The sequence below is a fragment of the Mustela lutreola genome, chromosome 8 (assembly GCF_030435805.1).
Source record: "Mustela lutreola isolate mMusLut2 chromosome 8, mMusLut2.pri, whole genome shotgun sequence".
In the NCBI taxonomy this organism is placed as follows: domain Eukaryota; kingdom Metazoa; phylum Chordata; class Mammalia; order Carnivora; family Mustelidae; genus Mustela; species Mustela lutreola.
This window is the reverse complement of record NC_081297.1, coordinates 77,861,884-77,887,262: the sequence shown is the minus strand read 5'-3', so window position 1 is coordinate 77,887,262 and position 25,379 is coordinate 77,861,884. Positions and strand designations below refer to the sequence as shown.

Sequence of the window (25,379 nt, the reverse complement as noted above, 5' to 3'; positions counted from 1 at the left end):
TAGATAGACTGGGGAAGAGAAGTGGTGCTTTTGCTTGAGTTCTTTTGCACAAAGACTCTCCGTAGTTCCTGAATTTTCCTTTGTATTCATTTATACTTAGTTGAAATCTGAATTTGAACAGGTTGAATCCCGTCTTTGTCACTTAGAAACCTCTGTGGTTCTACTTGATAGACCATCCAATTTCTCTGTTCAGACTGTGTAGTTATTACAGGCAGTACAGGCAAAGTGGTAGCAAATACAGAAACACCTTTTCTCTGGGAGTTTACACTATGAGGATACTTCCCTATCCTCCTGAAACAAGTGAAGTCCTATTCTACACCCATTCAATCCTTTCACTATTGTCCCACTCTCCCTTCTGCAGACAAGCCTTACTTGTAGTTATTACAGTGGAGAACCATGTCGTGTCACCCAATGTCAAAGAATGAGGTAGTTTGTTTTCCAAATAAAGTAAAGCAGTGGACAGAATAAAACTTTGCATTGTCTGTCTGTTCAGTTGTCACACATCAAGAACATGACACTGGAGCAAGTCATAAATGTCCCAGATAGTGCACTTTGTCTAGGCTGCCTTGGGTTACTTCCCTTGTACTTTCACTTTGTTGTGGTCAAAGAGACCTGGATTTCAGTTCTTCTGTCAGACTCTTACTTTTCCAAACTGATCTGTAAACCCCGTGGGTACTTCCTTGGCTGTGGCCAGTTAAGTCTTTGTACCCCAGGCTTCAGCTGGGGAAAGAAAGGCAAGCTGGAAACATCATCAGGAAGAAACTCTGCCCCTGGGCTCTGCTCACTACCTGCTCTTCCTACCCTTGTCTCTCACCTGGATATCTCCCAGCTCAGAGATATAGGCCCTGAGTTTTGCCACTGGACATTAGTGAGGGGAGAGCAGGGGGCAAGTGGAACATACTGGAGAGATCCAATCCTATCTGTAGGTGTGACCAAGCCATTTCTGGAAGTAGGGTCATGTTGAACAGGGTTTGGATTGAGTGTTTTTATAGAGAGAGGGAGTCTGTGTGAGGTCTGATGTTCATGCCAGCAAGATGTGCATGTGTGGGAAAAGATTTGTCCTGTTCAAACAGGAGCCACAGAAAAAGTGGTGAAAAAGGGAAAAGAAAAACTGAGAAATACAATCTCCGTTATTTGGATTTGATAGAGAGCTGGAAACTGCCTGTTTGGGAGTGGTTTTGTGTGGGTATGTGTCTGTGTGTGTCTTTTTGAGAGTTGAGGAAAGTGTCATTTTCCAGAAGGTCGGTAGAGGGTACTCCCACTTCAGTTGTGTGGGGCACTGTCATAGTCATGAAGAATGTGATAGGGCTTTATTGTACTTCCAGGTTGGGGGGGCACTCTCTGATGGCTACTGGTCTTTTGTGGCTCCATACAGACTTCAGGATTCTTTGTTCTAGTTCCATGAAAAATGCTGGTCGTATTTTGATAGGGATTGCATCCAATGTGTGGATTTCTTTGGGCGATATAGACATTTTAACAATGTTTTTCCTTCCAGTCCATGAGCATGGACTGTTTGTCCATTTCTTTGTGTCCTCCTCAGTTTCTTTCATAAGTATTCTATAGTTTTCAGAGTACTGATGTTCAAAAATCACAAGATACCTAGGAATAAATCTAGACTTATCAATTTTATCATTAAGTTCAGGTTACACATTTTGGGCAGGAATATTATATAAGAACATTGCTAAATATAATTAGTACCATGTAGGCAGGGAACACATCTTTCTCCTCTCCATTGTGTATATAGGATCAAGCACTAGGACTGGCATTTAGAAAGTGCTTACTATTTATTGAATGAATGAAAGAATGATGAATGACATTAGACTTCCCTGCTACTTAGGTCTATTATTTTTCTCCTGAGGACAGGAGAATGAGCAGCCTTCTCCTATATTGTAGTCCCGTTTTTATAATAACTCTTTAAAGGTTGGAGGTAACCCAAGACCTCTATTAAGAGCCCACAGAAAAGGGAAGTAAGAAGAGGAATATGATGTGAGGCAAACTGTGGAGTCTCTTTGCCCTAGGGTGGGTGGTGGTCATACATGCTGAGAGTGGAGGATCAATAAGGCGGTCCTCAGATGGAAAGAAACGGCAAAAAGAAAATAGAAGTCCATGGCCTGTTGCCTTGCTGAGAGAAATTAGTTATTTTGGTTTCTAGATTTTACTATCCTTCCCTCCCCTAACTGGAATCCTAAAACGCCGTAATGAAAATTCATTTCTATCTCTCCTCCTTTCCCAGGAGGGACAGCCCCATGATTCTCTCCTCTACCCTCCCTCTCCCACCAGCCCCACCCTCCACATAAGTGTATATTTTCTAATATATATATTTGGTGGATAGGCAAACATTCATGCCAGATTATTTGTAGTTGCAAAACTGTATAATTCCTTGGACTTCTTATTGGGTGTAGAAGCTTTCATCCCTGTTGCCCAGAGAAGTGAGCTTATGAGAGGTATTTTTTACTTCATAGAAACATGTTTTCAGGCTTCCCTTTGAGGATGTTTCTCTCTAGCTCTGAATATTTCAGACATTTCTGGCCGTCCTTCCCGAGGTATCTTGGGCTTGGCGACTGGATTCATCTATTTAATTCTGCCCTTGTGAGTGCCTGATTCACATGGTTTCTATCCCCTTTCTAAGAGTCTACTTATCTGTGTCTTTTCAGTTCTTAATTTCACCAAGTTCCAGAAAAAAGCACTGTCTATCTTCATGTCAGCTCTTGATTATCCACAATACTGGTGGGAAATACCTAAAGTAGTGAATGACACTAAATTGACTTTTGTTTGATTTTCAAGTGATTGGAGTCCTGCTTGGAGATAATCTAGACTATGAGCAGCTTCAGTTAAGGCAATCGGTCATTGTCTTATGAAATGAATATGAAAATCGGTAGACAACATGTGAAATTCTCAGTTTTTCTAGGGCTTCCATCACATCCAGAGTAACAAATAAAGTCCTCACAGTGATTCTCAGACCCTCTGTGAAGGATCTGGGTTCCTGCTTTCTCTCTGATTTCAACCCCTACTGCTTTCCCATCACTTACTCTGTCCTCGCCCCCCAGGACTCCTTGTTATTTCTCAAAACTAGCCAAGTGCCACTTCACTCCCATTAGGATGGCTGTTACTAAGAACAGGGAGGATAATGAGTGCTGGCGAGGAAGTGAAGAAAGTGGGATGCTTGTGCATTGTTGGTGGGAATGTACAATGGGCAGCCACTGTTGAAAAACAGTAACGTGACTTCTCAAAAAATTACATATACAATTACCATGTGATCTGCAATCCCACTTCTGGGTACATATCCCAAGCAATTGAAAACAGAGCCTCAAAAAGATATTTATATACCATATTCATGACAGCATTATTCATAACAGCCAATAGTTAAAATAACCAGCATGGCCATCAGTGGATAAACAGATAACCTGGATGTGAGGTATACACACCATAGAATAATATTCTGCCTTAAAGAGGAAGGATATTTTGATATCAGCTACAACATGGATGAACGTTGAAGGCATTATGCACAGTGAAATGAGCCTGTTACAAAAAGATGATATTGTATGATTCCACTTACGTGAGGTTACTTTGATCAATCAAATTCATAGGGACTCAAAATAGAATGGTGGTTGAAAGGGGCTGTGGAGAGGGAAGAATGGGGAGCTACTGCTATGAACAGCTAAATTCTGAACAGCTAAACTCTGAGCAGAGTTGCAGATGCAGAAAATGAACAAGTTCTTGAGATGACTGGTGGTGAAAGTTGCACAACAATGTGAAGGGGAGTCCTGTCTTGCACCATCCATTTTAAAGTCACAACACCCACTGTGAGCACATCCTAAAATTTGCTTGCTTTCCTTTTCTCTGTAGCACTGATTACCAATCTAATAACACAATATATAAACCTGTTATTAATTGGGGTTTTTTGTTTGTTTGTTTTTCTTGCTTCCTACTGCAAAAATATAAGCAACTTGAGTGGAGGAGGTTTTCTTTTTCCTTACTTTATCCATAGTACTAAATAATTAGGGAGCAGTTTATTTGTTGAATTAATAAATGACAGGCCATGTTCAGATACACTCTTCTAGAGAATGCACAAACAAAAAGAGAAAATGGGAAAATTACATATTTCACTTGATTTTGTAAACTATTATTTTTCCCTTGAATATGACACTCAGGCCCAGTTTCCATGGTGGCTTTTATTCTGTGTACTGTTTCCTATGTTTTCCTGAACTGTTTCTATGATGGAAGTGCTGGTTACACATGCACCACACTTAGGATTATTTCAAACTCTTGCCCTGAACGCAAAGCCTCTATTCTTGTATTCCTGATTGTCTCTTACCAGAACCCAGGGCTGCTTGAGTTAGGACTTCAGAAACTCTAGGAAATGGCAGCTATCCAAAAGACTTCCTCCTTGCTTGTTTTGGAGCCACTGGTTTGGATGGTTCTCGAGCTTCTTTTCTTGAAATTTTAAGGAGGACAAGAGTATTTATACACTTTGGGAGTAAGAAAGACTGGCTTGGATATAGAGGATTAATATAATCTCTGGTGATGTTGCATTTATAGTCCATGTCTCTGAAACTTTGAGAACTTGAAAACACTTATTTAATGGCATCATTAGCCTTCCTCTCAAGTCTTCACCACACTTCTTTCAAAGCAATTGATACCCACAGTATCTTTGAAGCTATTCAATAAAGGTCCCAGGCCAACTTCCTGATTGGCTGGAGTATTAACTCCCTACCACAGAAACCAATGGCAGTTACTGCCCTGGAAAAATGTTTTGAAAAGGAAAGGTTCAGTGGGTAGAAGAAGAATAAATGAAACAAGATGGGATTGGGAGGGAGACAAACCATAAGTGACTCTTAATCTCACGAAACAAACTGAGGGTTGCCGGGGGGAGGGGGTTTGGGAGAAGGGGGTGGGATTATGGACATTGGGGAGGGTATGTGATTTGGTGAGTGCTGTGAAGTGTGTAAACCTGGTGATTCACAGACCTGTACCCCTGGGGATAAAAATATATGTTTATAAAAAATAAAAAAAGTATTAAAAAAAAAATTAAAAAAAAAAAAAAAAAGAAAAGGAAAGGTTCAGAGTAAGGTCAGTACCATTCTTAGAGACAGAGGAGGGGACATAATGATCTCCAAGACTAAGGAGAGTGGGTGGGGCTGGCTGGGAAAGCAAGACAGCCTGCTCTTCAGGGAGTGGATTGTTGGACTTGACAGAAGTCCCTCCAGGAAACATGGGACGGAACGTTGATTTTGCAGTTGGAAGGAGCTCAGAGACTGAGAGAAACACAAAGAGGAGGTGGGAAGGAAGGGGGATCCAGGGTCATTATGGAATCCTTAGTAACTGCTTCATGTTCCCTGGCCCCTGTCTGCTTTTCTTGAAGCACTTCCCCTGAGCAAGCACCTTTTTTGGGAGAGACTGTTTCCCATGAAACTGAGATTCACAGACCCAGGTCCCTCATTAGGAAATGTCCTCAGGACACTCCTGATATACATGATGGTGCATGTCCTAGTTTCCTGTTTACCCCTCTCTTTGGCCCTTTTTCTCTTTCCAAAAACAAAACAAAACAAAACAAAATAAAACAACAACACTTCTTCAAGGAATCTCAAGTTACATTAGTTATTCAATACATCTATATATTCATTTTCTCTGTTCTAAATGTCTCTTTTGTTTGCTTGTTACAATTATGAGCAGATCCTTGTCCTGTGTAGGGAGGGTTGGAGATGGGAGTGTTGAATCCAGAAGGAGGAGGTATATAGATCCTGGCCCTGTCCTCTGGAAGCTCTTGGACTATAAAGGAATTTAAGGAACACACTCAGGTCACCAGTTGACAGATAGGGAAAATTAGCTTCAGCTGGCCATCAGGATGGGCAGTAACTGCTAGTGGGAAGGGGAGGAAGGCTGGAGATGGGATCAGTCAGGGTGGCTTAGGAAAGGTTTCCTAGATGCAGGAAAGGTTGTAGAATAAGACTAAGAGAGGCTGCGGGTCAAGACTGGGCAGAAAGGAGTGAGTAGGGCATCCCTAGCAGGGCAGGTCACTTACCCTGGACACTGGCTCATCCCAGGAAGGGTAAGTCAGGTTGTGAGGAGCTGAATCAGGAAGGAAGTGATATATCTGAAGGTGGGGGGAGAATTAGTATGGGGCTCTGGCAGCTGGGTCAGAGAGCCTGGACTGAATATTAGCCGTTGAAATAACTGTAGATTATTGCATGAGAATGCAGATATCGGAACATGGCATTTGAGGACAGGGTTTCTCTGTGTTGTTAGAAACTGGATTTGTGGTAGGCTCTCTCAGGCTTTCCAAACATGGGTATCCTTTCTCTTCTGTATAGTTGGTTGTTCATTTCTTTGTTCTGCCTGCTCCTGTTGGAGTCATAAAAAAATGATTATTTAATTCCCAGATGTTTTGTCCTTTGGGTTGCTTCTCTGGAATCTTGATACTTTGTCTGTAGGCCCACTTTCCCTCGTCTTCAGAAAAAGTGGAAGGAGCACAAAGACTACCCTGCACAGCACAGTTGAAGGAAATATAAACTATCAAGCATTACCCACCTCTTACCCTGCCATGCTGATGGTCCTCTTCTAGGATTCCTGCTCAGTGTCCATGGATTCACTTCAGAAGAGTGTATGACTTTTTTTTTTTTTTTTTTTTTGACTGAGCCAACTCAGAAAGGTCTGTGATTCACAAATTTTGAAAACCACTGTGGTGTCTTTGTTGAGTGGTAGGTGGCTACAGATGGTTCCCAGAGAGAAAACGTGGCAGAAACATGCTTAGTGTCAACTACAAGAGCATCCAAAGACAGCTGAAGGGGCTGGAAGGAGAGAGGAATTGGATTCAGTGGGATCTAGTAGCAGGCGTGCCCCATCTTTCCTGTTCTTCACCCTCTTTCTAGCAGGTATGCCTTCTTTGTATTCTCCATATCCTGGCAATTACAGGATTCCATTTCCATTTTCAATTTCAATCAACTGAATGTCTGTCATTTACTAGGTTCTGTACCAGGTGCTCTAACAACATTGTCTCCTGTAATTTTGTGTTGAACCTGCAGTGCACAAAATGGAGTCAGTCCCTCCCTCAGTCATGGCATGTTTGCACCATCACTTCCTGTCAGGTCCCTTTTCTTTCTTTTTCTTAATTTTTATTTTATTTTTTTATTATGCCCAGTTAGCCCCTTTTCAAGGCGTTTTATTGTCCTGTTTCATCCTTATCTCTATTTGCATTTCCCCTCCTCACTGGAGGCCTTTTTTTCAGTTATTTAACAAATGCTGTTCCAGTCCACATTTTATGTTTGTTTCAGATACATTCACTCATTCAACCACTACAGTGTCTATTCTGAATTCCACCAAGATTGTGCTTCAGATGGTCCCTCGGTGACACTGCCACCAGCAGTGTGTATTAGTTTGTATCTTCTTATGGAATTCTCATGTTGATCCAGTGACGGAGATGCTGGGCATGGAGCCCACTGAAAAAAATTTAAAAAACAAAAACAAAAACAGAATGTTTGGAGGTATTTGATACTTTTTCTGGAAGGGAAGCAGGATTAACTTTTCTATGTTCTCTTTTGGTGTCAGTTTCTGTGATACTTGGGCTGCAACAACTTACATGCAGCCTCTGATTCTCAGTTGATTGGTTGAACACCATTGTTCAATAAATATTTATTGTTTCCATAGGCATTCTGGAAGGATAGCACATACCAGAAGAATCTTGGAACACTGAAAAATGAAAATAAAATAAAGATAAAAAAATAACCAATTAAAATTTTAAAAAGAAGAAGAAAGAAGAAATATGAAGCAGCAGCTCTGAAGCCTGAGCAAAGGACCCTGGCAGTCGCCACCCAACTGGGCTTAACTCAGCCTCACTTAACAAGATCAAGCACCCTTGTCTCCCTGGGTTTGCTACAATTTTCTGGTCCTTAGAAACTTCAATTCCAGCTAGAATGCTGCGTCAGGTGCTTCACAGGTTTGGTCAAAGGCTGGCACGCCGACGTCCGCTGGAGAAAAGAGTGCGTGAATTTAGATCTGGCATAAAACTGAACACTCTGGATTTAGTGGTCCTGGGTGTGGGCCGCACAGTGAGTGTAGGTGTGTACTTCCTGGCTAATGAGGTGGCCAGTAACCAAGCAGGACCATCCATTGTGATCTGCTTTTTGGTGGCAGGTCTAACATCACTGTTGGCTGGGCTGTGCTATGCGGAGTTTAGTGCCCGGGTCCCCCATTCTGGCTCGGCATATCTCTACATCTACGTCACTGTGGGTGAACTCTGGGCTTTCATCACTGGCTGGAACCTCATCCTCTCCTTTGCTGTTGGTGCATTTGTTATGATCCAGGCCTGGATCTTAACTATTAACATCTTCATTGAAAACCGGATCTCTGACACCCAGCGTGAGACCATCTCACAGTATGTTCCCCAAGTCATTGCAGACAATCTAGGCTACTTTTTTGTCATCTTTATTATTTTCAGCATGGAACTGAGGTTTATGGGTCGGGGTGGCTTTGTCAGAGTTTTTGAAGTGCTTACATTGGTGAAGCTTTTGGTTCTCAGCTTTTTCATCATCTCTGGCTTCATTAAGGGGGACCTGCACAACTGGAAGCTCACAGAAGAGGACTACATACAGGCTGGACTCAATGACACCTCTAGCTTGCGCCCTCTGGGCTCTGGAGGATTCATGCCTTTTGGCTTCCAGGGGATTCTCCGTGGATCAGCTACCTGTTTCTATGCATTCATAGGTTTCAGCGTTATTGTTACCAGAGTCAAAGAATCCCACAATCCCCAGCGTTCCATCCCCAAAGGCATTGTGATTTCACTGCTCATCTGCTTTTTTGTGTATTTTGGTGTTTCTGCCGCGCTTACGCTCATGGTTCCTTACTACCAGCTTCAACCTGGGAGCACCTTGCCTGAGGCATTTCTCCATGTTGGCTGGGTCCCTGCCTACTATGTTGTCACTTTTGCAATTTTCTGCAGTCTTTTTGTCAGCACCTACTGGAGCATTATGTTACCTATACGTCGGGTGGTAGAAATGATGGCAAAGGATGGTCTCCTGTTCCCAGTCCTTTCCAGGTTTGCTTTTGGTACATATGGCCGTATCTTGTGCACCCTGATCTTTGGTATTATCACAGCAGTCATGGTATTCTTCTTTAGAATCACTGATCTTCTGGACCTGAGGTCAGTTGGGACCCTGATATCTTATTCCTTGGTAGCTTTTTGTGTTCTCTTCATCAGGTATCAGCCTGAAAGGAGGAAGGAGGAAAGTGAAAAAAAGCTGCAGGAAGAGAATGGGGGAAATGAAGTGCAGATGCAGGAGGAGACCCCACCTGCAGCAGGGAAGCTGACTCTACAAGGATTATTTTTTCCAGGCAGCCCCACCCCCACTCCACTCTCTGGACGGGTTGTCTATGTTTGCTCCTCACTGCTTGTTCTGCTGCTGACTGTCCTCTGCCTGGTGCTGGCCCACTGGCCAGGTCTGCTTTCTGGAGACCCAGGGCCAATTACAGTGGTTGTGCTGCTCCTGGTGGTCATCACTGGGATCACTGGAGTCATCTGGAGACAGCCACAGAGCTCCTCTCCCCTTCCCTTTAAGGTCCCTGCTCTGCCTCTCCTCCCGCTCCTGAGCATCTTTGTGAATGTTTGCCTTATGATGCAGATATCGGCTGGCACCTGGCTGAAATTTGGTGTCTGGATGCTGATTGGGTTTGCTATCTACTTCACCTATGCGATCCAGCAAAGCCTGGTAGCTTAACCCTGCTTATGGACCCAAGTCTAGACCTTGAACTCAGCAGTACCAGTACGTATTTGGCTTGACATCATCACATGTGAATGTCTGATCCCCTAGACAATAATGGAGAGTACTCCTGAGCACATGGAAATATGGGCTCCTATGAGATATTGGTGTGGGAACACTAATGGAGCTTCATATTTATGGTACAATGAAGGATGTGTCTTTGCTCCTCCATCCCCCTTTTATTTTACTATGTACTCTTCACTTGTGTCTGTAGCTGTTTACTGACTTTTACAGAATTCATATTAGAAGACCTTGATAAAAAATGTTTTTCTTTTGGGGTGCCTGGGTGATTCAGTGGGTTGAGCCTCTGCCTCTGGCTTGGATCATGGTCTCAGGGTCCTGAAATCGAGCCCCACATTGGGCTCTCTTCTCAGCAGGGAGCCTGCTTCCCCCTTTCTGTCTGCCTGCCTCTCTGCGTACTTGTGATCTTTCTCTCTCTCTCTCAAATAAATAAATAAAATCTTTAAAAAAATGTTTTTCTCTTCTTTAGTTAAACATTCACTAATGAAGGAGATGCCTTGTTGCAGAGTCAATAGACCATGACTCTTGCTCTCAGGCTGATGAGTTTGAGCCCCACATTGAATGTAGAGATTACTTAAGAATATATCCAGTAGCAGAATTACTGGATCATGTGGTAGTGCTGTTTTAAACTTCTGAGGATCTTCCACACTGTCTTCCATAAGGCCTGAACCAATTGACATTCCCACCAACAGTGCATGAAGATTCGTTTTTCTCCATATCTTTGGCAACTCTTGTTTTCTTGTCTTTTTGATTTTAGCCCTCATGACAGGTGTGAAGTGACATCTGATTGCATTACTTAAAGGAGTTTAATATATTTAAATTTTTTATGTTCAGGTAGCCAACAAATAGTAATCATTTTTATTTCCCTGATAATGAGTAACACTAAGCATCTTTTCATGTGCCTTTTGACCATCTGTATGTCTTCTTTGGAAGAATATCTATTCAGGTCCTCTGCCCATTTTTTAATCATTTTGTTTTTGTTTTTGTTTTTTTTTGGTATTGGCTTGTAGAATTTCTGTTTGTATTTTTAGTATTATCCCCTTATTGATATATTATTTGCAAATATCTTCTTCTATGCTGTAGGTTGCCTTTTTGTTATTGATGGTTTCCTTTTGGTACAAAAGTGGTTTTGTATCATGAATTTGAAAAGATATATGCACCTCTATGTTTATTGCAGCATTATTTACAATAGGCAGGATATGGAAGGAACAGAAGTGGGCATCAGTAGAAGAATGAATAAAGAGGATGTGGTCTATATGTACATCCAATGGACTACTTCTCAGCCATAAAGAAGAATGAAATCTTACCATTTGTAACAACATGGATGAACTGGGTGGGTATAATTCTAATTTAAATATGTCAGTCTGAGAAAAACAAATGCCATGTTTTCTGTCTTATGGAGAATTAAAGAAACAAAAAAAAATCAAAATGGAAAAAGAAAAAAGAGAGACAAATGCAATACCAAAATAAATAAATAAATAAACAAAAAACACAACACCATAGACCCCTAAATAAAGGGAACAAACTTGTTGTTGCCAAAGGGAGATGGGTAGGGGAGTGGGTGATTTAAATAAAGGGAATTAAGAGTACATTAATCTTGATGAGCCCTGAAATCTGTGAAATTCTTGAGTCATTGTATTGTGCACCTGTGAGTAATACATCAACACTGCGTGTTCATTATATTTACATAAAAAAAGAAAAAGAAGCTAGAAAAAGATAAAAAACAGATGATATACGGCTTTTGCATTTAAGGAGCTTGTATTTTAGTACAAGAGGTAAAGCATTGTTGTAACACAAAGTAGAACATGTTGTCATAATTAATATAAAAGTAAATTGTCTTGGTTCAGAATGGAGGATGATCATTTGTGGCTGATACAGAGGTGGGGTTGATGGTGAAATCAGAGGAGACCTTGTAGAGGAATGGCTTTTGAGCTGGCTCACTTTAGGGGTAGGATTTGCCACATCTGGGCAGCAGGGAGAGACTGCAGGCAGAGAGAGCACCTGGAGAAGCACAGGAAAATGAAGCTGTGTTCAGAGCACACTGAGCGGGATGTGGAACATGAGCTTTGGCTCTGTGAGGGCACAAGAGAGCATGCACGGGTGACTGGAGCCAGAGCTCTCCCCGGACACCAAGCATTTTGACTTTGAGCCCACTGTCCATGCTGAAAATCTCTGGGTTGATACTTCTCTTAGCAACATGTGCATTCTTGCACTTTAAAGTTTCTCTACTGTTGTCTGTTTTGGTCCACCTGTTCAGAAAGTCCACAGCGGAGAGCCACGTGTCCTGAGTTCTGGTCTTGTTTCCACCACAATTAGCAATGTGACCTTGAGTAAGACACTCAGTTTCTTCCATGATCTGCTTATTTATGTGTAGCAGGAGGGGTCACAACTGATCCCTTTCTCAAGTTACATTTCCTTAAAAATTTCTAAGATTTCCTCTGGTTGTTCTGCTCTGTTATTCTCTCAACTAGGTCTCCTTACTGCAAATGATCTGAACCTGTATCCTGCCTACTTTTCACTACAACCTATTCTTGGAGCTGTAAAGATCCAATAAATAACACCCCACTTCCCCCTCCTATGTTAGGAACTTATTCATAATCATGACACCATGACAGCTGACTAAACTGTCAGCTGTAGATCTGCAGCGTCATTGATCTGTTAATCTGTCATCATTAAATTAAACAGAATTACTCATCACAAGTAGTTCTGAGTGTCCCTGGCCTACCACCACAGGAGAGAGACTTCTTTAGTTTTTCTCCTGAGTGAGCAGGTTGGATCGCATATGTCCAGTGGGCAGGTTCGTTTTGGACAAGAAAAGAAAAGCGACAAAACATTGGAAGAAGTTAACCAGGTATGCTCTGTGTTATGTCTTCAATTCATTAATCAAGGTTCCAGTGAGAGAGGGCCCTGTGGAGAATGGCTAGGACTAGTATTCTGTTCAGTGGTACTCAAACCTCAGGGGTGCCATGGCACCTGGAGGGCTTGTGGAAAGAGATTGCTAGACCCAATCATCAGTTTTTGGAATACAGGAGGTCTGGGTGGGGCCCAGAACTTGCATTTCTTTTCTTTTTCTTTTTTTTTTTTTAAAAAGATTTTATTTATTTATTTGACAGAGAGAAATCACAAGTAGATGGAGAGGCAGGCAGAGAGAGAGAGGGAGGGAAGCAGGCTCCCTGCCGAGCAGAGAGCCCGATGCGGGACTTGATCCCAGGACCCTGAGATCATGACCTGAGCCGAAGGCAGCGGTTTAACCCACTGAGCCACCCAGGCGCCCCCCAGAACTTGCATTTCTAAGAAGTTCCCAGGAGATGCTGATGCCACTGGTCCAGGGACCACATGTTGAACACCAGAGCTTCAGATGAAGGTGTAAAGTTGAAGTGAGGGAAACAAAGGCACCCTATGCACACTCACCTTCATTTAATGAAACCTGTAGATTAAAATTGCATTGTGAGGTAGAACAAATATTGTGAAAATGTCTATGCTACCTAAGGCGATCTACATGTTTAATGCAATCCCTATCAAAATCCCATCCATTTTTTTTCAAAGAAATAGAACAAATAATCCTAAAATTTATATGGAGCCAGAAAAGACCTCAAACAGCCAGAGGAATGTTGAAAAAGAAAGCCAAAGTTGGTGGCATCACATTTCCAGACTTCAAGCTCTATTACAAAGATGTCATCATCAAGACAGTATGATAGTGACACAAAAACAGACACATAGATCAATGGAACAGAATAGCAAGCCCAGAAATAGATCCTCAACTCTATGGTCAACTAGTCTTTGACAAAGCAGGAAAGAATGTTCAATGGAAAAAGAATAGTCTCTTCAACAAATAGTGTTGGGAAAATTGCACAGCCACAAGCAGAAGAATGAAAATGGACCATTTCCTTACACCACACATGAAAATAGACTCAAAATGGATGAAGGACCTCAATGTGAGAAAGGAATCCATCAAAATTTTTGAGGAGAAGACAGAGAGCAAACTTTTGGACCTCAGCCACAGCAACTTCTTCCTAGAAACATTGCCAAAGGCAAGGGAAGCAAGGGCAAAAACGAACTATTGGGACTTCATCAAGATCAAAAGCTTTTGCACAACAAAGCAAACAGAGCTCCAAAGTGTTCTCTGGCCATTCTCACCCAAGGAACTGATACCTTCTCCTTGCAGCACACGCAGATGCTCAGCAGCCCTTCCCTTGAGCTCCAAACCCAGAAGGCCCCTCTGAAAGCTAGAATCTGTCACCTAGGTATTTGGGACAAAGCATGGAGAAGCTGAAGAAGTGGGGGCCAGGGAGAAGGTTGGGAGAGAGCCCCACAGTTTCCGTGGACAGTAGGATTACTTACGGCAACAAGAATGATCAAAGCGGGGGGAAAGAAAGAACTTCCTGGGAGCAGACAGCGCTGCTTGTTTTCTGAGGCAGAAATCCTGGCTCTGATTCAGGGAGGGACAGGGACTCAAAAGGGACTCAAAGAGTGAGAACTGATCCCCATCAATGTTGGGGTTCAGCAAGATGTGGTGGGCGGAGGGACACCACGTAGAGCAAACAGGCAGAAAATAACTTGAGATTCTGGGGGGAATCTTTGGCTTCCACGTAGAGGCCTGAGTCCCCTCCTGCACACCCAGGGGCATTGCCAACCACATGCCCTCTGCTGGGCTCTCAGCTGTCCCTGCTCTGCTGGGAGAAAAGACCCAGAGGCTGCACAGGGCCCTTTCTCTTCTGCACTTCAGCTGACGTGGAGGCCGAGATGGTGGGATGACCCGTTGGAGAACAGTCACTGTTTGCCTCTGTTGTCTACTGAGAAGGAGTGGTTTTGGGGTGACTAGGTCATCAGGCCCTCCCAAGGTCCCAGGGCTGCCAAGAGTCCCTTCTGACTTGGGCAGAGCCAAGCTGTGGAAGGCCCTGGCCACCCCTGAGGCTATTCAGAAGGGAGTAGGGCTCACCGTGTTGGTTGCTGCTTCCCTCAGGTTGACAGAAGTGCCACAGCCCATCCTGTTCCTCTGTGTACCCCAGTCCCTCACTCAGCTGATGGGAGATGTCTCTTCAACTCTTGCTAACATCTGACCAGTTCAGTTCTCAGGAAGAGTTGGGGGATGGCACGCAGAGTGCAGGAAGGGAGAGAAGGGGGAAATGTCCTTCCCTTTCCTGGGCTCTGACCCCTGCTCTACTCCCTTGATTATGAAGGGTGGCAGAGGTGTGAAAGCAGATTAGAAATGACTTGAAATAAAGCAAAATGGTGGGGTGCAGCAGGCTGGAGAGAGGGAGGTAATGGGAAGGTGGAGCCCACTGAAGGTGGAGTTAGTTGTCTGTGGAGGTGTGTCAGGAGGGGAGGGAGGCAGGCTGGGTTGGGGGGATGTTTGTGCAGGTGGGAGGGGACTGAGTGGGAGGTGGGAAGATGAGGGGTCAGAGGGAAGGGGGTGGACAGTGAGGGGAGGTGGAGGCACCAGGATGGGAAATGGCAGATGGAAATTCAGAGATGGTCAGGGTGACCAGTTGTCTGGATGGATTACTGGAGGACGAGAGCTCTTCAGAAACTGTCAGAGTCTGGACAGATGTACGGAGTAAATGCTGTGTGAGGGAAACCAAAGGTGTTTGTGGGTCCTTGGAGGGTCCCAGGAAGTTAACAGTAACACTTCCAGAGCCCCTTCCTGCTCACACTGAGGCCTGACTCTCCTGGGAGCTGAGGAGGCCAGTTGAACAGCAGGGGTAGGGGTGAGATCCCAGCTCCACTTGGTACAAAGCACCTGCAGTGGGTGCCCATCTGGGTGGGAGCCATTGAGCTGCTTCCCAGTCTGAGAACAGAATCTAGAGGGGTGTTTTGTTTTGTTTTGTTTTTCCCAAAGGGGCTTTTAGTATCCATGGGCCACAGAGTCTCTTCCTTGACTGCTTAGCACAGCAGGTCTTGTCCTATAACGGTGACCCACACTGTCTGTCCATAAAGAATGTCTTGGAATTGGTGTAATTCAGGGACATAAGGGATGACTTTCTGCAGGACAGCTCCTTGGGGCTGATTAACCCTTCATATCCTTCTGATGCAAGGGCTGAGTGCTCCATCCCAAACTTTTTCTCCATGGCCAGCTGCATTAAAGTTCATTAGGGAAAAGGCGACCTGGCAAGAGGCACTAAGGGACCAGGAGTGGTATGGGCAGGACAGAGGCAGGGGAGTCAGATGGAGCTGGCCTAGTCATATTATCACCTTTACCCAGGTGTGGGCACCTGGTGGTCTGAGCCTCAAGGAAATGGGGTTTCTGTTTCAGGGACAGCAGGCCTGGAAGGGTGTTAGGGAGATGCTCACCACAGAAATGGGGAATGAAGTGGGGTGACTTTCCATCAGTGGACATGTTGATGTTAGAAGCTACACCTGTCTTAATCTCACACCTTAGGTAAATTTTGTTAATCCTACTTACAGGTGATAAAACTGAGGCTCAGAGATGTTATGTCAAGGGCCCAAGGTAACACAGCATATGAAGAGGACTCAGGTCCTCGCTCCTAAGTTCTTGCTCTTCCCCCCACACACTGGGGAGAAGGTCTTACTCTTCTATGTGTCTGACTCAGCTACAGGTCTCGAGGTGTGCGTGGAGTGGGGTGCGGGTAGCAGGTAGGTGCTCTGTAGTGTTTGTAGTGTGAAGGACTGAGTTATCTCTAATGTTGCACTCCCACAGTGTGGGTCACAGTCCTCGAGTCCCTGGTGGCAGGAAGGGGGATGTGGCAGAGGAGCTCCAGTGTGGGCCAGGAAACTGGAAATAGCTTTCCTGTGGGTGTCCTGGCTTTCCCCTGGATATTTTAGATCTCTAGGATCTAGAGGATGATGCTCTGGATCCTTAGAAGAAAGGACTAGAGTTGCGGGTATGTATGTACAAGTGTGTTTGATGAGTGTGTGAGAGTGTGTAAGTCTGAGTGTGCATCACTGTCAGTTAATGAGTTTGTGAGTATGTGTCTTTGTGTTGCATACACGTGAGAATGTTTGTGATGTGCGGGTGTGTTTATGTGTGTATTTGAGGTTATGTGTATGTGTATAGGTATGAGTGTGAGCCTGTGTGTGTATATATATGTGTGTGTGTGTGTGTGTGTGTGTGTGTGTGTGTGTGTGTGTGCGTTGTCCCAGGGGAGCCTGAAGACACATGGTGGCAGGTGTCTTTGATTTGTGCACATTTCCAGCAGGTACCAGACTGTGGTATGGGATTGGGGGTCCGGGAGGCCAGGAGAGAAAGACTGTTAGTGCTGGGCTGTGGGGGATGTGGAATCTGAGCAGTGGGTTTTTCTGTCCTGCCAGGCACAAGGGGAGGGCATCAGGGGCCCAGGTCTGAGGCTGGGTGGAGACTGGGTCCTGAGGCCTGCTCTCAGGGCTGCATTGAGAAAGCTCAGAGGCCCTGCTCTGATCAGAGAGGGCCATCAAGAGGCAGGGCCAGGGTGGGAGGGAGGCCAGACAGTGGAGGGTTTGGGCCTGATCTTTCCCCACCCCCACCAGGCTACAGCAACTAACTCTAGGCTCCACCCATTCTGCCTGAGGGCCTGAGAGTCCCCAGAAGTCCCTGTGTGTTCCCATCTGAGGCTGGCATGACCAGAGTCACACTGAAAACCTCTGTCTTTAGTTGGCATTACCCATGCAGGTCCAGAACAAGTCCTTGTCTCTTGGAGGCATCTGGTGAGGCCATGTGTGCATTCTTACTGAATGTCACCGCAGCTGAGGCTGTTGGACCCCTTGTGCTGGGAAGTTCTGACTGAGTCTAACTCAAATCCACGTGTGGCACTTCCTGCTCTATGAGTATGAGCCCTCCCATCCCTGACATGGAAAGAGTTCCTTCTGGATGGGAAGTGGGTCAGAGTGGAGGGACACTGAGAGGATGTGGGGTAAAGTCTGGTGGGTCAGTCCTTTCCTGGGCAGAAGGGCAGTGATCAGGAGGGCAGTTTCAGAGAAGAGAGCTCAGAGAGCACCAGTTTTCTGTCTGTTTCTTCTGTTACCCCAGACAGTGCCAGGGAACTGGAAACAGGGGCCACGGTAGGAGGGATCAGATGAGAACAGGGAAAGGGCTTCCTTGTCTGCAGCTGGGAGGAGCCTCTGGAAACACAGGGCAAAGAGCAGATGATGAATGAGGAGAAGTTATTTTTTGATGCCAGATCCCTCTTAAAAGCACACTAACATCTCCCTTTTCCCCTCTTCAGAGGATTCTGAGTTTGGATCCTAGATAAGCAGCCAGGCCCCATCCCCCACTGGCCCAACTCCCATAGTGATTCTATGTTGTCACTAATGGTGTTCTCCAACCTAGCCCTTGCCTGGGTAATTGTTACCCAGAATTTCCTTTCTGACATATTGTTTATGTCCACATCCAATAGTTCCATGGGAGAGGGTACAGTCTCTGAGTTTTTCCACTATTGGGTGCTCCTCCTCCTAGTCATTTTGGTGAGAGGTGGTTGAGGGGATGTATAGTTGAATATATCACCCACAATCCAGGTATGGTGTATCTTGGAATGTTTCAGAGCAATCAGAAGTCACCACCAAAAAAAAAAAAAAGAGAGAGAGAAGGAGAAAAAAAAGAGAGGTAAAACCCTGCCAAAATGAGCCCCAAAAGTAAGGTTTATAAGGCATATAAACAAAAATGAACAAACAAAAAGACCAACAGAAGTAAATGACAACAGGGGTGCCTGGGTGGCTCAGTGGGTTAAAGCCTCTGCCTTTGGCTCAGTCATGATCCTGGGGTTCTGGGATTGAGCCCCGCATTGGGCTATCTGCTCAGAAGGGAGCCTACTTTCTCCTCTCTCTCCTCTTGCCTCTCTGCCTACTTGTGATCACTGTTGTCAAATAAATTTTTAAAAATCTTTACAAAAAAAAAGGAAATGACAAGAAATAAAAGTAGAACTCAGCCAAAATGAACCCCAGGAATAAGACTTTTATAATACCAGAACAAAAACAAATACACAGAAACACTGACAGAACAATACGATGGGAAGGTGGTTATCAATCCTGGATGTGGGTGAGGAAGTGTATTTCAGTTCTTCCTGGGTGAATCTTGTTATCTTTGTTAAATGACTCAACTTGCCAGAGATACAGGGAAATTAAAATTGGTTTATATATAAGGATTGTATTGAATAGGGACCAAGGATTACCTTGAAGCTTATATCTATGTGTATATTTATAAAAAAAGAAAAGAAAAAGAAAAAAAAACACAGGTATATGTATGAAAATGTTGAAGTTAAAAAGTTATTAGGGAATACATTGTATTAAACTTCTAGTTATAATGATAAGTAGGTTAAAAAAATAAAAAAAGAATCGTGAAAATGAATTAAAAAATTGTATCTATGAAATATACAGGTTTTAGGGCAATACAGGGAGCTTAATATATTGCTTTCCCCTGATGTTGGGGTTTTACAGTTTTATGGGACCCTGTGGTGGTTGTCCTCTCATTCTTTTGGTTTGTCTGCTGGGCGAGGGGCCTGCTGCATTGTTCTCCCATCAGTCTTGCTTGGGTTGAGCTGCCCTGCAGGTTATCAAGGGGCTTGGCTCTGTGAAAACCGCTTTTCAGGCTTCTATTCTCTTGAGGTTTTTATTCTTTGGCCACTTTTTGTGGCTTTTCAGAGGATCAGAGCAAAGGAAGAATTTGTCTGCACCCAGACCTCCATGTCAGAGAGAAGCCTCAGTCTACCCTCTGGATGGTCCAGAACACACAGAAATCCCCCTCTGCAAACTCCGCAGAATGCTGCAGCCTCCCACAGGTGGTGGTACCCCCAGCCACCATCCCAGGGGTTGCTTGAGGCCCTCGCTTGTGTCTGTACCCCTGTGCCACTAAATCTGTGAGTGATATTGGTCCAGGGAGCCCGAAGCTGGTGGACTGCTATTGGTGGGACTGCTCTCTGGGGTCCACACCTATGCCCAGTGTGCTTGCACCTGGCTGAGACCCAGGTTATGGAAAGCTGCTACTGAGAGATCCCAACCAGAGATTATGTCCAGTTCTCTCAGGCTTGGGAACGTTCAGACTCTTAGCATGTCATGGAAGGCTGTGGTCTTAGAGGCTACCAGCTGGCACCCACACCGGTTACTCTCAGGGGCAGGTGGGACTGTGCCCAGCTGAGTGCTGGTTCAAGCAGCAGAAAGCCACAGGCTCAGGGACTATGGACTGAAGGCCCTGCTGGACCTTCTCTGGTACACGTGGTCATTGGCAGTGGCCCTCCTGGGTCCATGGGCTTAGGCGCATGCCCGTAACCGCCGGATTCCCCTTAAGAACTTTTGATCTTTTTGCACTTGAGGGCCTGGTTTGCCTAAGTCTTTTGCTGGCTTAAATGATTTGGGATAGCAACACCTGTTGTTGGTCCTGTCTTTATTTAGGAGAAATAAAAGATTCACACTCGTCCCACAACCAAGTCAAGTTACGGACTTGGGCATCCTTCTTTCCCCCGCCCTTCCCAGACATCCCCCCCCCCCCGCCCACCCAGAGCATCTGAGGCCTTCCAATGATCTCTCGCCCTGTCTCTGTGTTCAGGGTAGACAGTAGAAGGATTGATTTGCTCTTCCTAGTGCCTGCTTTAATCCTCTGCTGTATGAAGTTATGGAGCCTCTGCTTTCCCTACATTTTTTGGTCCTATTTTGCTGTTATGACTAAATAGGGTGTCTGGTGCCAGCCCGTGGGTGCCTTTCACCTGAAAATCTCTTGAGTGCCTAACAGTAATTCGCAGGGCTCCAGAAATAGTAAGGTGACATGTCTGTGTCATTAGTCAGGATTTGTCTACCCCCCAGAATAAAGGTTTAGAAGAAAATGTAGTCTCAGCTAAAGTTAAAATTAATAACAATTTCCATATATTGGGTGGTTACAATGTGTTTATGCTAAGAATTTTTACATTTAATATCAGACTTATATAGTAGGCCCTAGTTTTATCCACATTGTACATGTGATACTAGCTCCAGTGTTCCAGGAAACACTTCTATTAAGCTTCTTCTATTAATCAAGGGACAAAGTTCACTGTGCATTTGTGTCTAAGGGTCAGGTGATGTGAAACAGGTTCATTCAGCAACTATGTCTGTGAGGTATTGGGCTAGGTGTTCAGTGAATTTCATTGTAAGAATGGACATGAAATGCAGATCCTTGAAGGATGGATTGGCTTTGGATCGTCTGGCAGGAGAAGGTCTAGGAAGGCTGAACTTATATCAGGCTGAAGCAAAGTTTCAGAGATGGGAATCTGTAATGTTATGGAAATATATGAGGTCACATAAGCACAGCATATCAGTTTTAGCCTTTAGTTTCACCCGGAATATTCGCAATGACTGCCAGAAATGTGTTGAGAAGGATGCTGAGGAAAGTGTGCTAGGCTTAATGAGTAATGTCTATCAGGTACCATGGATGGAGGGGGTCAGCTCTAATAGATTGATGTATTGTTTGAAATTAATTACTTTCTCCCTCTGAGCCCATTGCCATGTGACTTCAAGTATCTCCTGCAGGAGTATATGTCTCATTTAATTGACTTTGGACTTGGCCATGGTTCCTATTTTGGCCAATGGGATGTGAACAGACATTTGCCATGTTTGCATGTGGGAGTTTCCACTTTCTTGTTCTTCTTGGCTACCAGAAGGGGCGTATTCCACACGAAAACTGTTCTTTCTGCCTGGGTCATGGAATGAGAAGACCCATGGAGCAAAGCTGCAGCCTGCCTAGGGTTTGCATATACCGTCCAACTGCTATTGGGGCTGGGGACTACAAGCACTGCTGAGGCATGGGCCATTTCAGTCCCACCGCAGCAACCCGCTATATGTATTGTATGGAGCACGTGGACCCCGGCTGTGGAAGACCAGTGCCCTCAGTTCTGACAGCAGAGGCAAGCCCAGGGTGTGGACTGCATCTGAGCCTGCGCAGTGAGGACAGGTCTTTGTGAATGGGACTTCCTTGGGGGAGTACTGGGCACGCCCCGCCTTTACCCTTGAGTTGTACGTTCAAATATGTGAATCCCGTGGAGAAATGTTGGGTGAAGAGGGGATGGGAAGTCTGAAAAAGACGGAGAATTTATGAACTGCTTTTGTGGGTAGACAGTCTCAGTGAAGAAAATTCAATTTTTTTGGCCACTCGGACAGTCCATATGTTAAATCTCAGAGAAGCTGAGGAGTGACAGCAGAATGACAAATTCAGTGGGACGGACTTTGGGGGGCGGGGCGCTGTCTCTCTTTGTCTTTAGTGAGGCTGCCTCCTCTCTGTTCCCTTGACCTCAGTTCCCTTGAACTGCCGCTGGGGGGCAGGAGGGAAGCAGACAGCTCAGTTTCTCAAACTGCTCTTTTCTCCCTTTCTCAGGCACCAGGATGGCCATCATCTCCTGCCTCCTGCTTATGGAAGGAGAAAGGCTGCCCTCTCCCAGCCTCATCCTACAGGAGTAGCTCCTCAGGAAATCCTTTTTGGAGTCTAGCCAGCACTCCCTCTTGCTGCAGTTATTAAATGCAGAGTCTGTTTGTAGCCCCAAGAGATGGGCAGGAAAATCCTCTTTTCTTTCTAACTCTTCCTTCCGACTCCTCCCTCAGCTACTGCACCTCTGCCCTCTGTTCCCCAGCAAGTTTCAACTTTTCTCCAACCAGTTTTTCCAGCATCCTGTTCCATAATCAGGTACTGTGGGGGGTGGGCTGGAGAGTGGGGAGAAGGCAGCTGGGGATCCTCTGTGAGTCAGTGTCACTACAAGTGATGATTACCTAAGCTGCTGGCTGTGTAATGGGTGTGTGCCCACATCCTGGGGTCAAGATGTGTCAGTTGTGGATCCCTGTGGTGTGCTGTGATGAGATCGTACCTAGGGCTGGTTGCACAAGCTAATTAATTAATGCTCCTCTGGTGTCTAGGAATTAGGGCGATCTGAGGGAGTAGGTGGTGTTGGTGTCTCAAAGCCCAAGAGCTCAGCTTTTCAGAGCCCAGAGTGCTACTGAGACCCCAGTTCGGCTGCCCATCACTGGAACTGAAAACAGAGGCTGTGATAGGAGTGAGCAGATAAGAATGGGGAAAGGGCTTCTCTGTCTGCAGCTGGGAGGAGCCTCTGGAAACACAGGGCAATGAGCAGATGATGAATGAGATGCTCCTCCCACAGCTCAGGAAGTAGGAGGTTAGGGACATGGCTGTGGGGCTCTGAAGAGCAGAGGGGGGGTGTGTTGAGGGTGGGGATGTACAGAGTGTAAGGACCTATTTAGCCAGAGCGCTGCCATCCAGTTAAACAATAATTTTGTTGTTTTATTTTTATTTATTTATTTATTTTAATTTTTTTATTTTTTATAAACATGTATTTTTATCCCCAGGGGTACAGGTCTGTGAATCGCCAGGTTTACACACTTCAAAGCACTCACCAAAGCACATACCCTCCCCAATGTCCATAATACCACCCCCTTCTCCCAAACCCCCTCCCCCCAGCAACCCTCAGTTTGTTTTGTGAGATTAAGAGTCACTTATGGTTTGTCTGCCTCCCAATCCCATCTTGTTTCATTTATTCTTCTCCTATCCCCTTAAACCCCCATGTTGCATCACCACTTCCTCATATCAGGGAGATCATATGATAGTTGTCTTTCTCCACTTGACTTATTTCGCTAAGCATGATATGCTCTGGTTCCATCCATGTTGTCGCAAATGGCAAGATTTCATTTCTTTTGATGGCTGCATAGTATTCCATTGTGTATATATATCACCTCTTCTTTATCCATTCATTTGTTGATGGACATCTAGGTTCTTTCCATAGTTTGGCTATTGTGGACATTGCTGCTATAAACATTCGGGTGCATGTGCCCCTTCAAATCACTACGTTTGTATCTTTAGGGTAAATACCCAATAGTGCAATTGCTGGGTCATAGGGCAGTTCTATTTTCAACATTTTGAGGAACCTCCATGTTGTTTTCCAGAGTGGTTGCACCAACTTGCATTCCCACCAACAGTGTAAGAGGGTTCCCCTTTCTCCTCATCCTCGCCAGCATCTGTCATTTCCCGACTTGTTAATTTTAGCCATTCTGACTGGCGTGCAGTGGTATCTAATTGTGGTTTTGATTTGTATTTCCCTAATGCCGAGTGATATGGAGCACTTTTCCATGTGTCTGTTGGCCATCTGGATGTCTTCTTTGCAGAAATGTCTGTTCATGTCCTCTGCCCATTTCTTGATTGGATTATTTGTTCTTTGGGTGTTGAGTTTGCTAAATTCTTTATAGATTTTGGACACTAGTCCTTTATCTGATATGTCATTTGCAAATATCTTCTCCCATTCTGTCAGTTGTCTTTTGGTTTTGTTAACTGTTTCCTTTGCTGTGCAAAAGCTTTTGATTTTGATAAAATCCCAATAGTTGATTTTTGCCCTTGCTTCCCTTGCCTTTGGTGATATACCTAGGAAGATGTTGCTGTGGCTGAGGTCGAAGAGGTTGCTGCCTGTGTTCTCTGCAAGGATTTTGATGGATTCCTTTCTCACATTGAGGTCCTTCATACATTTTGAGTCTATTTCATGTGTGGTGTAAGGAAATGTTCCAATTTCATTTTTCTGCATGTGGTTGTCCAATTTTCCCAATACCATTTATTGAAGAGGCTGTCTTTTTTCCATTGGACATTCTTTCCTGCTTTGTCAAAGATTAGTTGACCATAGAGTTGAGGGTCTATTTCTGGGCTCTCTATTCTGATCCATTGATCTATGTGTCTGTTTTTGTGCCAGTACCATGCTGTCTTGATGACGACAGCTTTGTAATAGAGCTTGAAGTCCGGAATTGTGATGCCACCAACTTTGGCTTTCTTTTTCAAGAAAAAGGTCTTTTCTGGTTCCATATAAATTTTAAGATTATTTGTTCCATTTCTTTGAAAAAGATGGATGGTACTTTGATAGGAATTGCATTAAATGTGTAGATTGCTTTAGGTAGCATAGACATTTTCACAATGTTTATTCTTCCAATCTAGGAGCATGGAACATTTTTCCATTTCTTTGTGTCTTCCTCAGTTTCTTTCATGAGTACTTTATAGTTTTCTGGGTATAGATTCTTTGCCTCTTTGGTTAGGTTTATTCCTAGGTATCTTATGCTTTTGGGTGCAATTGTAAATGGGATTGACTCCTTAATTTCTCTTTCTTCTGTCTTGTTGTTGGTATAGAGAAATGCAACTGATTTCTGTGCATTGATTTTATATCCTGACACTTTACTGAATTCCTGTACAAGTTTTAGCAGTTTCGGAGTGGAGTCTTTTGGGTTCTCCACATATAGTATCATATCATCTGTGAAGAGTGATAGTGTGACTTCTTCTTTGCCGATTTGGATGCCTTTAATTTCTTTTTGTTCTCTGATTGCTGAGGCTAGGACTTCTAGTACTATGTTGAATAGCAGTGGTGATAATGGACATCCCTGCCGTGTTCCTGACCTTAGCGGAAAAGCTCTTAGTTTTTCTCCATTGAGAATGATATTTGCAGTGGGTTTTTCATAAATGGCTTTGATAATATTGAGGTATGTGCCCTCTATCCCTACACTTTGAAGAGTTTTGATCAGGAAGGGATGCTGTACTTTGTCAAATGCTTTTTCAGCATCTATTGAGAGTATCATCTGGTTCTTGTTCTTTCTTAGTGTATTGTATCACATTGATTGATTTGCAGATGTTGAACCAACCTTGCAGCCTTGGAATAAATCCCACTTGGTTGTGGTGAATGA

The 25,379-nt window shown here is 44.3% G+C and overlaps 2 protein-coding genes across 4 annotated transcripts in view; both read left to right on the top strand.

Annotated features, from left to right (window-relative positions):
* The window catches only part of LOC131838902 (cationic amino acid transporter 3-like), a 75,572-nt gene extending 67,845 nt beyond the window's left edge, over positions 1–7,727 (top strand). For 2 of the 3 annotated variants that reach the window (XR_009356736.1, XR_009356737.1), the window contains one exon: positions 7,645–7,706. The gene's annotated coding sequence lies outside the window, so the exon portion shown is untranslated. Of the gene's footprint in view, positions 1–7,644 lie in introns of all 3 variants that reach the window. The other variant, XR_009356738.1, reaches the window with a different exon arrangement.
* Positions 7,728–7,910: 183 nt separating this feature from the next.
* LOC131838901 (cationic amino acid transporter 3-like) overlaps positions 7,911–25,379 on the top strand; it is a 53,423-nt gene continuing 35,954 nt past the window's right edge. Inside the window, exon 1 of the mRNA XM_059185711.1 lies at positions 7,911–11,389. Within this exon, the coding sequence (XP_059041694.1) occupies positions 7,911–9,710 (1,800 nt within the window). The 3' untranslated portion in view covers positions 9,711–11,389. The remainder of the gene's footprint in view (positions 11,390–25,379) is intronic.